The sequence below is a fragment of the Bidens hawaiensis genome, unplaced genomic scaffold (genome assembly GCF_021521415.1).
Source record: "Bidens hawaiensis isolate Kalapana, Puna unplaced genomic scaffold, B.hawaiensis_p1.1 tig00419493_1, whole genome shotgun sequence".
Taxonomy (NCBI): Eukaryota; Viridiplantae; Streptophyta; class Magnoliopsida; order Asterales; family Asteraceae; genus Bidens; species Bidens hawaiensis.
Genome location: NW_027506836.1, coordinates 141,535 through 155,673, shown reverse-complemented (window position 1 = coordinate 155,673; position 14,139 = coordinate 141,535). Strand labels below are relative to the sequence as shown.

The 14,139-nt window shown below is 35.6% G+C and overlaps 2 protein-coding genes across 2 annotated transcripts; both read right to left on the bottom strand.

The window, feature by feature from the left end:
* Positions 1–1,138: 1,138 nt before the first annotated feature.
* LOC143618618 (WRKY transcription factor 22-like) lies at positions 1,139–1,797 on the bottom strand (the record flags this gene model as incomplete). Its single annotated transcript, XM_077090752.1, has 2 exons — positions 1,577–1,797; positions 1,139–1,246 (listed from the first exon to the last, which is right to left on the bottom strand). Coding segments are annotated over exons 1-2 (329 nt in total), but the record flags the coding sequence as incomplete, so codon positions are not given.
* A 7,348-nt stretch (positions 1,798–9,145) lies between these two features.
* LOC143618617 (uncharacterized) lies at positions 9,146–13,592 on the bottom strand. Its single transcript, XM_077090751.1, has 8 exons — positions 13,204–13,592; positions 12,085–12,179; positions 11,873–11,952; positions 11,622–11,791; positions 11,312–11,492; positions 11,043–11,221; positions 9,939–10,061; positions 9,146–9,552 (listed from the first exon to the last, which is right to left on the bottom strand). The coding sequence occupies exons 1-8, from the start codon at positions 13,590–13,592 to the stop codon at positions 9,243–9,245; spliced, it is 1,527 nt and encodes a 508-aa protein (XP_076946866.1). The 3' UTR covers positions 9,146–9,242.
* Positions 13,593–14,139: the final 547 nt, after the last annotated feature.

Genomic DNA, 14,139 nt, shown 5'->3' with positions numbered 1-14,139 from the left:
TATCTTTTTGAGAAGATAATAATGTTGTATGTAAGTGAATCTCAAGAGTATTGCTGATCGCTGAATACTCTTGATTTGTGTGACTGTGTGTTTTCTCTGTAACTGACTGTGAGTGAATATAATTCAATGTGATTGAATGTGATATCACTGCTTGTAACTGTCAATGATTGAGTGTGAATGAATGTCCCATCAAAGTGGAGTTGATGCTGTATTTATAGTGCTAGGGTTTCCACTGGTTGGGCTCAGCCTCGTTGGCCTCCTCCAACCGCACTGCGCCATGTGTCCTCTGGGACACCTGGCGCTTTCTCGTTGGTTGTAATTATGTGGTAGCACATGTGTCATGCTGAGTTGTCGACCTTTCATTTGGCAGCTGTCAATATCAGCATATTCTTACTCCTTAAAAAGATGCCTTCTAGAAGATTGTCTGACGTGCACAATCAAGGTCGCCCTAATCCTGACTTGAATAAGGACGAGGTTGATTATGTGCACGTGTGATATGCGCCCATCCTGAGGATGCGCGAAGTCTTCTTTTTATTCTCACGCGCAGATATTTCATGCGCAGGTGTGATATGCACGAGCGTGTGATATGCGCCGCGCGATTGTGCGCCGCGCGCATATGCGACGCGCGAGCATATGTGATGTGCAAGAGCATGTGATATGCGCCGCGCGTTGATGCGCCGCGCGCATATGTGATGCGCGAGCATATGATGCCTGAGCATGTTTTGTATGCGCCATGCGCCTAGGTTTTGGCTTTGTGCCTTGATAATGTCTTTATCTTGTGGGTTGACCCGCCTTGATTGGTGTTGAGGCGGGTACATACCTCTTCAATATATAAAACCAACTTTGCTAATTAAAATGAGAGAGAAAGAAACAAAAACAGGAGTTAAGTTACAAAAGGGATTTATTTGAGTAGAGTAATTGATTGGTTAAATGTTAACTAATTCTTTATGTATTACTCATATTCACGAAACGATTTTAATTAAGTGAATCGAGCACGAACACAACACATATAAGAAGTTGGGTCGGATTAAGGTTGAAGAATTCAATCATCAACCCAAACCTATCAACCAGCTAACTCAACATGAATTACACTCTAAGGCTAATATATATACCCACACTTTGATCAAAGAAAGCAAACCTTTCATAAGGTGAGCCTTTGATTGGCTTTTGACCATATTTTCTCCATGCCCATCCATCATTGCTCACTTCCTCTTCCCTCATCTCAACCACCTTTCTATCATTTTTGCTTCAACCATAATTAACATGATCATTAATACGAACAAAAATATCTATAAATCACACATTTATGCTTCAAGTGTTCACCAATCATATATATATATATATATATATATGCCCATTCAAATCAAGTAAACTTATATTAAGTAGCATTAATCAATTTTTGAGTGTTTTATTGTCATATATATACTCACATGTTAAAGTTGATGCAAATTGTATAGTTATATACATGGATGATTAATGAGCTAGCTATTTTTTTGAATGACTAAAGTTTCCTATGTAAAAAATTCTATAAACTAATTATGATCTTATCTAGTTTTTAAGATAATATAAATTCTACCTTTTATTGCCATGATACTCAGAATCCTGCATAGGAGAAAATGAAATTAAATTACTAAATGTCGACGGTTGTTCATGATCTGGTCGTCCATCAAACGAAATCAAGGTGGTCGCGGTGGTACCGACTGCTTCAGCAGACGGTACATCCACAGCCACCGAAGAAGCGGTGTTAGGAGCCGAACAGCTCCTAACCACCGCATGCAAATCCCATCCATCATCCATATGAACTAGTAATTAAATTGATGATACATATATATGTGTGTATATATATGTATATACTTTTAAACCTAGACGATGTCTCCGGGGGAGCCGGCGCTGACTTATGAAGAGATGAATAATAAACAAATAATATTTTGTTACAAAGAAAAATAATATGGGGTCAAGATATGATGGATTATATGGTGGGAGTTAGTGTGAAATCTGGTTGACTTTTAGTCACAAAGTCAAAGGTGGGACAAGGTTAACTTTGTATGAATCAGCAAACAATCGTCCGTATATTTGTTGGTGTTCGGTGAAGAGTTCAACTCGACAGGCAAACTCTGGATCTTCAGTAGTTTGGCATGTCGTACTACCGTAAATATAGAATCAAATAAAAAAAATCAGAACGGTGACTTTTTTGTGTGTTAAGCTGCCACATTTTTTAATTTTGAGAGTCTTGTTGTCTAACTCTGGTCAGACTATGCTGTCTTAATCGGGTTCACGCTGGCTTCAGAGTTTGGCTTGGGCTTTCTCTCGAGAGACCATACTACATGTAGAGACGGATCCCACCTTGGCCCATCCAACTTTTTCGTTTAGTATGGTATTTTTTTTCCAAAAAGTCAAATATATATATATATATATATATGTATTGAGTTCGGTCCATCCATATTATTTATGTTAGCTCATCCATATTATGTGTCTGGGCCACACTTTTTTTATAATAAATCCCTTAAAGCTGAAGAGCAGGAAACCGTTTACCTAAGAAATCTTTCCCCTCGCATCTTGTCTTCGTTTGTTTAAAAATAGTTTTTTATGTGTAAGAACGGTAAGTTGAATGATTGAATTAGTGTTTTAGTTGAATGATTGAATATAAAGCTTTTATTGTTTGGCCCGACCCGACCGAACCAGATTGCTGACCCGAAACTTAAAAGTAGGAAAATAAAATGAGTCTCGTGACTTTCGGCCCATCCATACTAAATGTTGAAGATCCGCCACTTACTGCATGCTACCACTTGACAGGCGTTGTGTCCCCACAAGAGCAAAACTCACTGGTGTAACACATGGTGGGACGAAAATTCGGTTGGGCTCGGGGTTCAAACTGACAGTCTTTGCACAAGACCTAGCTCAAATTATTTATTGTCAATATCCACCCAAAGTGACACAAGTAGAAATCTAACTTGAGTATTCGTTGGAAAACCCAAACTAGGAAAAATAAAATTTAGTGATTTTACTTGAAAATTCTAGAAAATTTGGTTAGTTTGATTTTTTTTTACTTGAATATTGTGTGTATCTACATAAAAACACTACTAGATGATTATAGAAGTGTGAGCTTTGAACTTTTGTTTATTAGTTTTAAAAATGGGTAAACGGCACAGTTTGTTGCTTGCTTGTTTTCAATTTTGATTTAATCACTACTTATTTTAATTAATAACTAGTTTTTCTAATCGGGGTATTGCGCCGGGCAGCTGGCAAAATCCCTGTGTTGAAACATGGACATTGTAAAACCCGAGCGTTGTGACGATGAGTCTATACGAATTCGATCAGTATCGGCTGCGTTAAAACCCAAAAGGAAAATAATTCGTCAAATTAACATATAAGAAAACAAAATATCTAATACGATGTTTATTTGGTTGGCAAACCCGGACGGTGGTAAAACCCAAGCATTGTGGTCCCGAGCACTGAGGCGATAACTTGACACGAACTCAGTCGGTATTGATTACGTACATTACGATACCGGAACTAAAAAACGAAAAAATATATATATAAAAATTGAGGTTGACCAATGACCAATTTTAATTATTTAGTTTGAGGGGGGGGGGTCTGTCGGTCGGTAAACTTGAGCATTCGTAAAACCCTCGCGTTGTCGGTCATGGGCTTTAAATAAGGTCGTGAGTCGGTGTGAATTCGGTTTGTTTCTTTCAGGTTTGTCATGGTACCAGAGCTAAAAAAAAATTGGCGTTTTGTCGGTTTCCATTATATTTATTATAATAACTGAACTAAAAAAACAAAATTCTCGAACAATACGGTGCCGCCAAGTGGCCGAACAGGCCACTTATCGGCACCAAAGTTCTTGTTTATATTATAACTAGTTTTTCTACCCGGCGCTACGGTTGGAAAACCCCATCTTTGAAACACGGGCATTGGTAAAACCCGAGCGTTACGACGATTGGTCGATATGAATTTGGTTAGTATCGGCTGGGTTCGTCACGATATAGACACCGTTGGTAAAATTTGAGCGTTAAAACACAAAAAATCAATTCGTCAAATTAAAATATAAAAATATTAACATATAAGAAAACAAAATATTAAAGACGATGTTTATTTGGTTGGCAAACCCAGCTGGTGGTAAAACCCAAGCGTTGTCGATCCCGAGCATTGAGGCATTAACTTGACACGAATCCAATCGGTTATGATTACATACGTTATAGTACCAGAACTAAAAAAACAAAAAAAATATAAAAATTGAGGTGGGCCAACGACCTTTTTTTTGGGGGGGGGGGTCGGTCGGTAAACTTGCGCATTGTTAAAACCAGAGCGTTGTCGGTCATGGACATTAAATAAGGTCAAGAGTCTGCGTGAACTCGTTCAGTTTCTTTCATGTTTGTTATGATACAGGAGGAACTAAAACAAAAAAAATTGTCGTTGGTCAGTTTCCATTACGTTTATTATGGTAACTGAACTAAAAAAACAAAAAAAAATTCTCAATCAATATGGTGCCGTCAAGTGGTCCAACTTACGGCACCAAAGTTCAACTTTATAGTAATATATATAGTAATGTGACTCGACAATAGTTTTACATCTTACTAATGTCTAAATACGGATGATAAATTTAAATCACTCTTCGTATGTTACATGCAAAAATCAAAGTCAAGTATTAGATGGTGTTGAAAATAGTTCTTCGAGCTTACTTGGGTTTGCTTCCGAAGGTAGCTTGGAATGAAGACATAACGTACAATTATCTTAGAGCACAAATTGTGGTTAATCGTTACTTACCCTAACCTTTGTCTCATATGCTAAGGATTGTAGGGGTAACACCACACATATCGCATCTATACAGGTAATGAGGAGAAGATCGCATCTACACTATTAAGGACAAAAGGAGGATCGTGAATAATGTCTATGAAGGAAAAGGATGGTCCACAAGATTAGACCTGAATATACCTACATAATGACAGGTTAGGGTCCCTCAGGGGGCCACTGGGAATAACAGTATGTCGTAGATGCGATCATCCCACTATAAATGTAAAGTTATATTTGTAACCATGCGATATTGAAATATACATACGCTTCACACCATTAACATTGTGTTTCATATCTTTCATAATATATATCATATAATCACTATTCATGTCACACCCTGACCAAGACGGAAACGTCGGGCCGCAACCGATTGTTCATCGCACACGACACTATTAAGTGACAATATTTAATTAACTCATTTAAATTCATAAAAACACAAAGAGTCACATAACTTGTTCATACAATAACCGAATTTCAAATCATAGTAAATAATATATTGTTCGTTTTGCTAATATCCTAATAGTCTTGATAACGTTTTTTCTTCAAGTCCTCGAGTCAACCTAAAGTCAAACCTGTAACATTGCATAAATAGAATTTGTCAACACAAAGGTTGGTGAGTAATTTTATAGTTTTTGAACAATAGATATATAATATGAAATTCCACAACTTGTATACAAAACAATAAATAATAGCAACAATTTAGATAAATGAAATCGTTGATAAGAATACATTAACGACACCTTTCTATAAGGGGATGCCAAATATACTCGGATTTTGTATGAAATCGTTAATAAGAATACATTAACGACACCTTTCTATAAGGGGATGCCAGATATACTCGGATTTTGTGAATCAACCATCCAAAAGCGGTAAACACATTAGCACTTAAGCATATAAGCATATAACACCAAATCGAGCATTTATTTAAGTAAAGTATACAATAAGTTTGTGGTTTAAGACTCAAGTATAAATCATTTGGATTTGAATAAGTTTGCAATGTCGCCCCCAAAATATAAAAGAGTGAAAACGGGGGATGAAAGTACTCACGTTCAAGTAATAAACTTGAAAGATTTGATGATGATGAGTTTAACGAACGAAGCCTAAAGGAGAAGAAGTCTTGTATTAGAAAAGTTGTCTTGGAAGTCTTTAAACGAAAATAAATGATAAGAAATGTAAACAATTTAAAGTTTAAGGTTTAAAATGTAAATATTTAAGAAATTATAATAATAGTCCTTTAAAAATGTAAGTTTGCTCGAAACCGGGTTAAAGTATCTAGCCCTTAATTTTACTCAACCTATGTTAAGTATAAGGTGGGTAAAAATGCAAGAAAGCAAGTCCCTTTATAATATAGATACTAAAACGGGTTTTAACGAGTGTTCGGGTGGTCAGTTCGGGTCTTGGTGACTTGACCAAACCCAAAGTCAACTTTTCCAAAATAATAAATGTATGAGATAACTCAATAAATCTTAAAGAGACTTAACCAAGTATGCAGTTCTATTGTTTTAGAACTAACAACGTCCGTTAAGCGAGTGTTTGGTTTAATCGGTTCAAACTTTGTTATAAGATCAAGTCGGATTCAACATTCCGAGTACTTTGTGAAAATAATTAAAATCAGTTTATAAAGTATTTTTAAAGAAATATATAAGCTTTAATGGTTAAAAACACACTTGTGTGTCTTAAGCGAGTAAACTTGGTTTAGTTCGGTTTGGTTCGGTTTTTATCTTGGAATAAGGCCAAGAATGGTTACCACATGTCCAAACATCATAGAACTTGTAAAATAATTTATAAATAATAACACCAAAGTTTTACATACAAAAAGTCAACAACAAAGTCTTTAAACGAAAGTTCGGTTTCCGGTTCGGATCTTGTTTCGGGATAAGACCGAGGTTAGATTCTACAAACCCATAACCATGGAACTAATTAAAATGGTTTTTAGAAACTCAAATCTTACATAAAACATGTTTATACAACTATTTAAACAAACTAGTAAACAAGAGTTCGGCTTCCGGTTTGGAGCTATTTACGGAATAACCGAGGCTAGTCTCTACAAACCCATAACCATGGAACTCAAAATGTAAAATAAGAACTAAGATGAGCAGAAGTTAAACAAGTATAACAAGTTTGATGGTTAGATGCGGAAAATATATATAATCAAGGACTACTACGAGTCCTCCATATAGCTTTGTCTTATGGGCCGGACACTTAACCGACCGAGACCGGAGAAATGCCCACCAAAGGTACAAAGGGTACTATTATATATATATATATATATATATATATATATATATATATATGTTGTATAACAATCTTCTAGTATAAATAAGTGTTAACAAGTTGATTATAATGTAAGACTATGGTCAGTTTGACTTTGGAAAGTCAAACTGCCAAAAAAATATGAAGAACACCTTTGAATGCTTAAGAATTGGAAGAGAAAGAGATGAATGAGCAGGGATTAATGAAGGGGATAGGGGTGTATATATAGGGTGGGTTGAAAGGGTCAAGCATGGAGTGTGATATCAAGGTTTGCATGCAAGACGGGTCAAGACAAGTCACAAAACAACAAAAAAAAAGGATGGGGCTGCTGGTCTGCTGCTGATCTGCTACTGGTCTGCACGTCGGTTCGCGTCCGGAAGTTCGTTTTTGATGTATCTTGAGCGTTTTAAGTCCGTTTTCGAATCCGTAAAAGGGGTTTTTCAAATTAGACAAGCGGGAATGTTTTAGTAACATAAAATCCAATATTTTATATATTTGAAATGTTCGGGATATAAATCAAGTCGGTTTACAACATAAAAACAAATACAAAATAAATACAATTTGACCCGAAATCGAGGGATGTCACAATTCATATCACAAATCTAGAAGTCGGTCATAATCCAAATACATAAGATTAGGATTTACTTTAACATTGGCGCCCTCAGTGAAACTCATTTTGGAATTTATGAAATTTATTATTGCCACCCATTGTCTTGTAATGTGATCTATTAAGGATATCAATATTCAGACTGTCCTCCATAGTCCGAGTGGGACACATTCATCTTTGATTAAAAGCTCGTACTTGAATGGAGTATAAGAGCATGTTTGGGATTGAGTTTGAAAAATGTTTATTGGCTTATTGGGTTTTTCAAAAAACCATTTTGAAAAGCCAGGATTTGAGTCTTTTGAAAAACTGATTTTCTACCCTTTCAAAAATCTAAAATAAGAAAGTTTTTTATGATTGCCAAACATATTTTAATTTAATGGCTTTTTGAAAACACTAATAAGTCAATAAACATTTTTCAAACTCAATCTCAAACATGCTCAACTCTAGGGCATCATTTAACTCAATTAACCGATTTATTTGCCCACCTCTACTCGTTTATGATGTTGTTTAATAAAAAAAAATGCAAACAAACATGTGATAACTAGTTTTTTTTTAATTAAATATAATGGTATAGAAAGGAGTTCAAATTTGATTTTAATACGTGGAGAGGATAAGATATCATGGGTTTGGCATACAACTGAATGACTTGACAAGAGTGGGGGTTCCATTTCTTAAGATATTGCAATCTTAACTACCAAAATCTCATTTCAGTCACTCAAATCTTTTTAATCTAATGAAAACTTTAGTTTTATTTTAACTTATAAAATATCATAATGTTTTGTAACGTGTTTGGATCAAATACAAAACAAGAATAGACGTGGTGGCAATCTAAATGATGATTTGGTATTGTGGACCACAATGGGACAAAAGGAATATTTTCCTTCAACCAATAAGAATACGACATGTCACTATCACATACGATTAGGTTATTCAACCCTAATCTATCCAACTATAAATATAAGAACACAAGTTTGCTCTCACTCTCACTCATAATTTTGTACTTATTTACCGAAAGAATCCAATAGTGATTCTCACACTGAAAGATGGTCATAGATGAAAACCTCATCCTGTAACGAGGCTGACGGTGTCTGCTTTGCATGATTTTATTAACAATCACAAAAGGGTTTATCAAAGAGGTCAGATGTGTAAGGGTGTCGAGTTAGCTTATATCCATATATCCTTCATCAAACCCTAATTTTTTTCTCCGTCTAGTAGACCGTCTTCTTTGTAAGATAGCATCTTCAATCGTAGCAACATACATGAAATCAAATCAGTTTTCAAGTTAAAATATAGACAAAACGAATTCATGAAAGATTCTAATGGTTGAAAACACGAATTAGTAACATACCATTAAAATTTAAAACACACCAATTAGTCTAAAGTGTACCAAAATCAGCTCCAAATGAATTAGCAAAAAGTCAACATTTTGACTCTCAGCAGTCAGCAGCCACATTACAACACACCATTTTTTTTTACTTTTGTAGTCAACAATTTAACATACCAAATACATCCTGGTAACCTACATTTACTTGTCGGCTAATTCCCCCAAAAAAAATTATAATTCCTGTAAACGAACAGCTTTAAACACCTAGCTTCTTTTCGATCTGGGGCGAACCCATTTACCCGAACTCGCTTTTGAAAGCCCCGAATAATAATCGCCCACATTTGCCACAAAAAGCGGGTCCCTTTCATCATCATATTCATATTCACTAGCCATGGTTCCATGGTCTGTGTTTTCCAATTCTTTTGTTAAATCATCCATGGTCTTCTTCAAAGTTGACTTGCTCATTGACCCGGCCTCACTCGTTGCCACGCCAACCATGGTGATCCTTGGCAGAAACGGGTTCGGGCTCGGGTTGGGATATTCTTTCGAGCCTTCTTTACCGCTGTTACCCTTTCTGCAAAATATGAAGATAATAGGACAAAGTAGAGGAAGAACTAGTAGTTATAAAGTGTTTTTATTCAAAGATTTAGATTAAAGTAAGGTGCGATTTTAGTCCCTATGGTTTGGTTAAAACTTAAAATAACCCTTTTAGTCCGATACTTCTAATTTTATTTTTTTTCAGTCCTTGTGATTTTTCAATTAAAACCAGACATCTAATGCCATAAAAAAAGTGTTAGTTATTATGAGAAAATTGATATGACGGGCAAAAAGATGTTTGTTGATCAACTCAATTAAGCCTAGCCCGCTTCATACTGTAAAAAAAATGAGTTATCAAGCTGAATTGGTTTCAACTTTTGACCCGTTACTAGACCCGCTCAATCAAGTATTTTGGGTGGTCACCTGTTGCTATGAGACTCGTGTTTTGAAGGACTAATATGATGGAGCTCTTTGCTTTCAGAGTCTGACTTGGAATCCAGGTCAGCATTGGGTAGCATGGATGCCTTTTGAAAGGAAAATGCACTCCTGCGACAATACAATTATGAGGTCAATAAAATGGTGATATTTTAGGATTTCTAGTTTCTACTATGGTAAAAAAGTCCGGGTTGGGCTGACCCACAAACACTAATTGTTATGATCACAACAATATTATCACTTTTAAAAGGTTGTGTGCATTTGAAAATGCACATTGGCAGATTCTCAACCAGTATTCCCCTTTGATTAATTTTGAAATTTGAACCGTTATTTTGATATTTGAACCGTTAGACAACCTAAATCGGCCACTCTTAAGTAAATGGGACGAAACTGCCACCCTTAAGGCTTGTGACACTTTGTAAAATAAATGTTAACTTTCACAATACAGTCTCTTTTATCACAAGAATGTCCTTGTGATCATTTTTTATTTCTTAAAAGAGTAACTTACACAGATAGTCATGTCTACTTTAAAAAAACATGGATGGTCCTTACTTGCTAAACAAACAATCCTTCTACTTGAATAGCGTACGTGAGGTGCACTTGTCTACACATAATATGTTTGTAATCAGTTAAACATACTCTCGGTTAAACATATGTTTATGCTTAAACCAAAAAAAAGGAGGGATGGCTAAGGGATATAAAGGGTGGGCAAGGGTAGTTTGGTCATTTTACTTGGATGCAAAAAAAGGTTAGATACAAAGATCATCTGTGCAGTGTTTGAGCATAAAGGGTGAACCTAATAATTCATATAAAACCACAGTGACCATTTACATAATTTTTATTCTAGTTAGAATATGCATATCTGATTATTAAAACTTCAAGCGTATTGATATGCCAGTGACTTGAGCGGAACCTGTAATCACATACTCCAAGTGTGCTATGAGGAGTATAAATTTTATATGTCCTTAGTGATTTTGTCTTAGTAATTATGAAGTTTCCTTAATTAAGTCTATAAGTAGTAGCAGAAAATGGGATGATGATTAACAGAAATCATCCAATAAGAATGCACGGCATAAAAAATAATCTGGGTACCTTTTTTCAAATGAGTCGACCACATACGGGAATTTGGGTTGAATTCCAGTAGCTTTCCTCAACCACCTGTTTCCAAGAAGCACTTTATCAACCGTGTACAAAAGCTGTATCTCTGCAGCCTTTGTAATTATACTCAATGGTATAGAAGGAGGGCCTATTTCATCCATAACTTCCTGAACCTGTCACAAAACAGATATGCATCTAATAAAATATATACCAAAATCTAAATAAAAAACTAATACAAGAATAAAAAACTAACAAATAAATACCTCTGGGGGTTCCCAAACATTTTCTGTATTGTCGTCTAATAAATCTGAAGCTATATTGTCATCTATAATATCTCGGCGTCTTTGCAAGTGTCGCGTTTGAATTAGGGAGTTAAAATGTTGATCAACTGAATCTTCAAGAATGTCATCTAGCATGCTTTTATTGAAGAAATAAGGGGTGTACCTAACAAGAATTAGACATTCAATTATGCATATGATTAAGAAAACAAGTGGTGAAAAACAAATACTTAGGTAAAACACATAACATATATTGAGTTAAAAATATATAAAATTATTACAAATAGTTGAATACCACTTGATTCCGTCAGCAGTGGCTATTGCAATGTCTAAATTTTGGGCAGTGAAAACTGGGACACCTTCAACTTTCTTTTTTCGGTTATTTTGTGGTGTGTTTTTGAGAAGTTTTTTGGCTTCTTTGACCTGTCTCTTGTTTGGAATAAACTGGAACAAGTGAGGCTTTTCCTGTAAATAATAAGAAAAATAAACAAACAAAAAAAATCAACTAATACCAACAAAAAATAAAGTTGTAAAGATAATAAATACCTTGAAATGTTCATATGCTAAATCAAGACGACACGCACCAACAACCCCAGTAGGAATACTCAATCGCTTCACATAAGAAACTGAAACAAGATAAGAAGCTTTTTAGGCATGTAGCAAACATTTATAACTTATAGATCTATATACAAAAATGCAATATCTTTAGGTCAAAAGACTCAAAACCTAGACAGCGCGCTGTATAGGCACAGTTGTACCTGCATCGCCTAGGTCAATGAAAAACTGAAACACAGGACCATTCCTCTCGCTCTTTATAACCGCTTGAAACATCTTTTTAAGCCATTGTGGTGTTCTGTAAATAAAAAGAAACGTCTATATACATATATGATACACGATGGAAGAAGACTCTAGGAATATAAATTGAAAGAAAACACATGCACTTTAAGAAAAACCTTATATCAGATTATTATCTTCAATGTTTTACTGGTGTGCAAACCATCTTTAATGTTAAGCATTACGTACTAATAGGTTTTGCTAATTGCTATTGCCAAAGGAATGCACATGATTAACCAATTATCACATTGTTTCTATCAACTATTCTACAAACCCTAACTGATCTACATTTTTTAAATAAGGCATTTTTTGCAAATTGGGAATTGCTATTGCTAAAAGAATGTACATAACTAAGCAATATAAAACTATTTCTATCAACACTTTTAATCATAACCCTAACATAAATGATACAACTTAGATTCATCAGCAAGCACAGAGTGTAACTTCATCTAGGAATGAGCAATCACCAAACCGTTAACCAAAATTAACCAAAAACCGGATATCATTTTTCTTGTACCCTCGGTTAAGCAAAAATAGCCAAACCAAACCAAACTTTACTGAAGATTAACCAAAACTCGGTAATCGCATTTTTTGTACCCTCGGTTAATATTTTCATATATTTCTAGCTTTTATACCTCCATTTCATGTATTTACATCTCTATTCATGTATTTATACACCATTTTATGTATTTATACCTCCATTTCATGAATTCGCGTACTTATACCTTTATTTCATGAATTTCTAAAACCGAAACCAAATTTCATGTACTTATACCTTCATTTCATGAATATCTAAGAAATAATTTTGTGCCAAAGTTTAGTTTTGACGATTAACCGAAAACCAAAAAACTAACCGAACCGCTTATTAATTAACCAAAAACCGATTGTTTAATAAAATTGATTAACCAATGACTTCGGTTTCAGTTGAAGCTAATAACCGAACCAAACCGTGCACACATGTAATTTCATCAGTCCACACATAAAATCTCAAGCCCTAACCAACACACCATAAGTAAAACAACACCTAATTCAACTAACCATACCTTTTCGAGATAAACGGAATATCAAACTGAGTCGAAACCGCCATGAGACCAGTACCGGACAGGTCACACATACTAAACACCTGGCCTACAAACGCCGGACCGCCGCCGTTACCGGTGGAGCTTAAATTCGAAACCCTAACCGTCGACGGAAAGCCTGAGCTGGTTGACTCCGACGACGGATGACACGTGGACGAAGACAACGAGTCCGTGTTAATAATATTATTAATCGGAGGGTAATTGCGTAATTTAGAAGGTGAATTTGATGTGTTGGGGAAATTAGGGTTGAGAATGGAGGATATGTTTGAGGCGGTTGAGTTGATGAAGTGAGAGACGGTGGTTATGAAGTGGTGGTGTGGTGGATGACGACGGTGGTTGGTGGTGGAGTCCATCGGAATTCGTGGTTGTCGCCGGTGAGAGTGCAGTGAGTGGAGATTACATTGAAGGTTTATCTGTTTTCATTTTCCGACGAGAGAAGTGGTTATGATGATAATGGGCTTTTTTAGTGACCTTTGGACTCATTTAAGCCCGATATTTGAAATTAACTGCATCCATGTCCATATAATTACCTAAAAATCACTAATTTTTCCATCTAATGTTTAATAAAATAATATCTAATCTAACTATATCTATATAATTGTCTACCATGAAATCCTACGTGTCGCTCTCACGTCGCTCCCCACCCCCTCTCGTGCCACCAGATTGCTCCATTTCAAAATAGTGGTCTCTCGTTGATTTGAGTTTTTTAAAGAAAATTTGCGGGTCACGGGTCTTTTAACGGGTTAAGTTCTGCTCAAACGGGTAATAATGCCTCACAAACCCTGCAACTTCATTCCCTTAGGGGCTGATGGTGATGTTGTTCATTTTTCCGTCAAAGTTTAGTGACTGTTGGGTTCGATGGCGGAAGGCTCTAGGGTTTGGCGTAGTATATCTAGACGA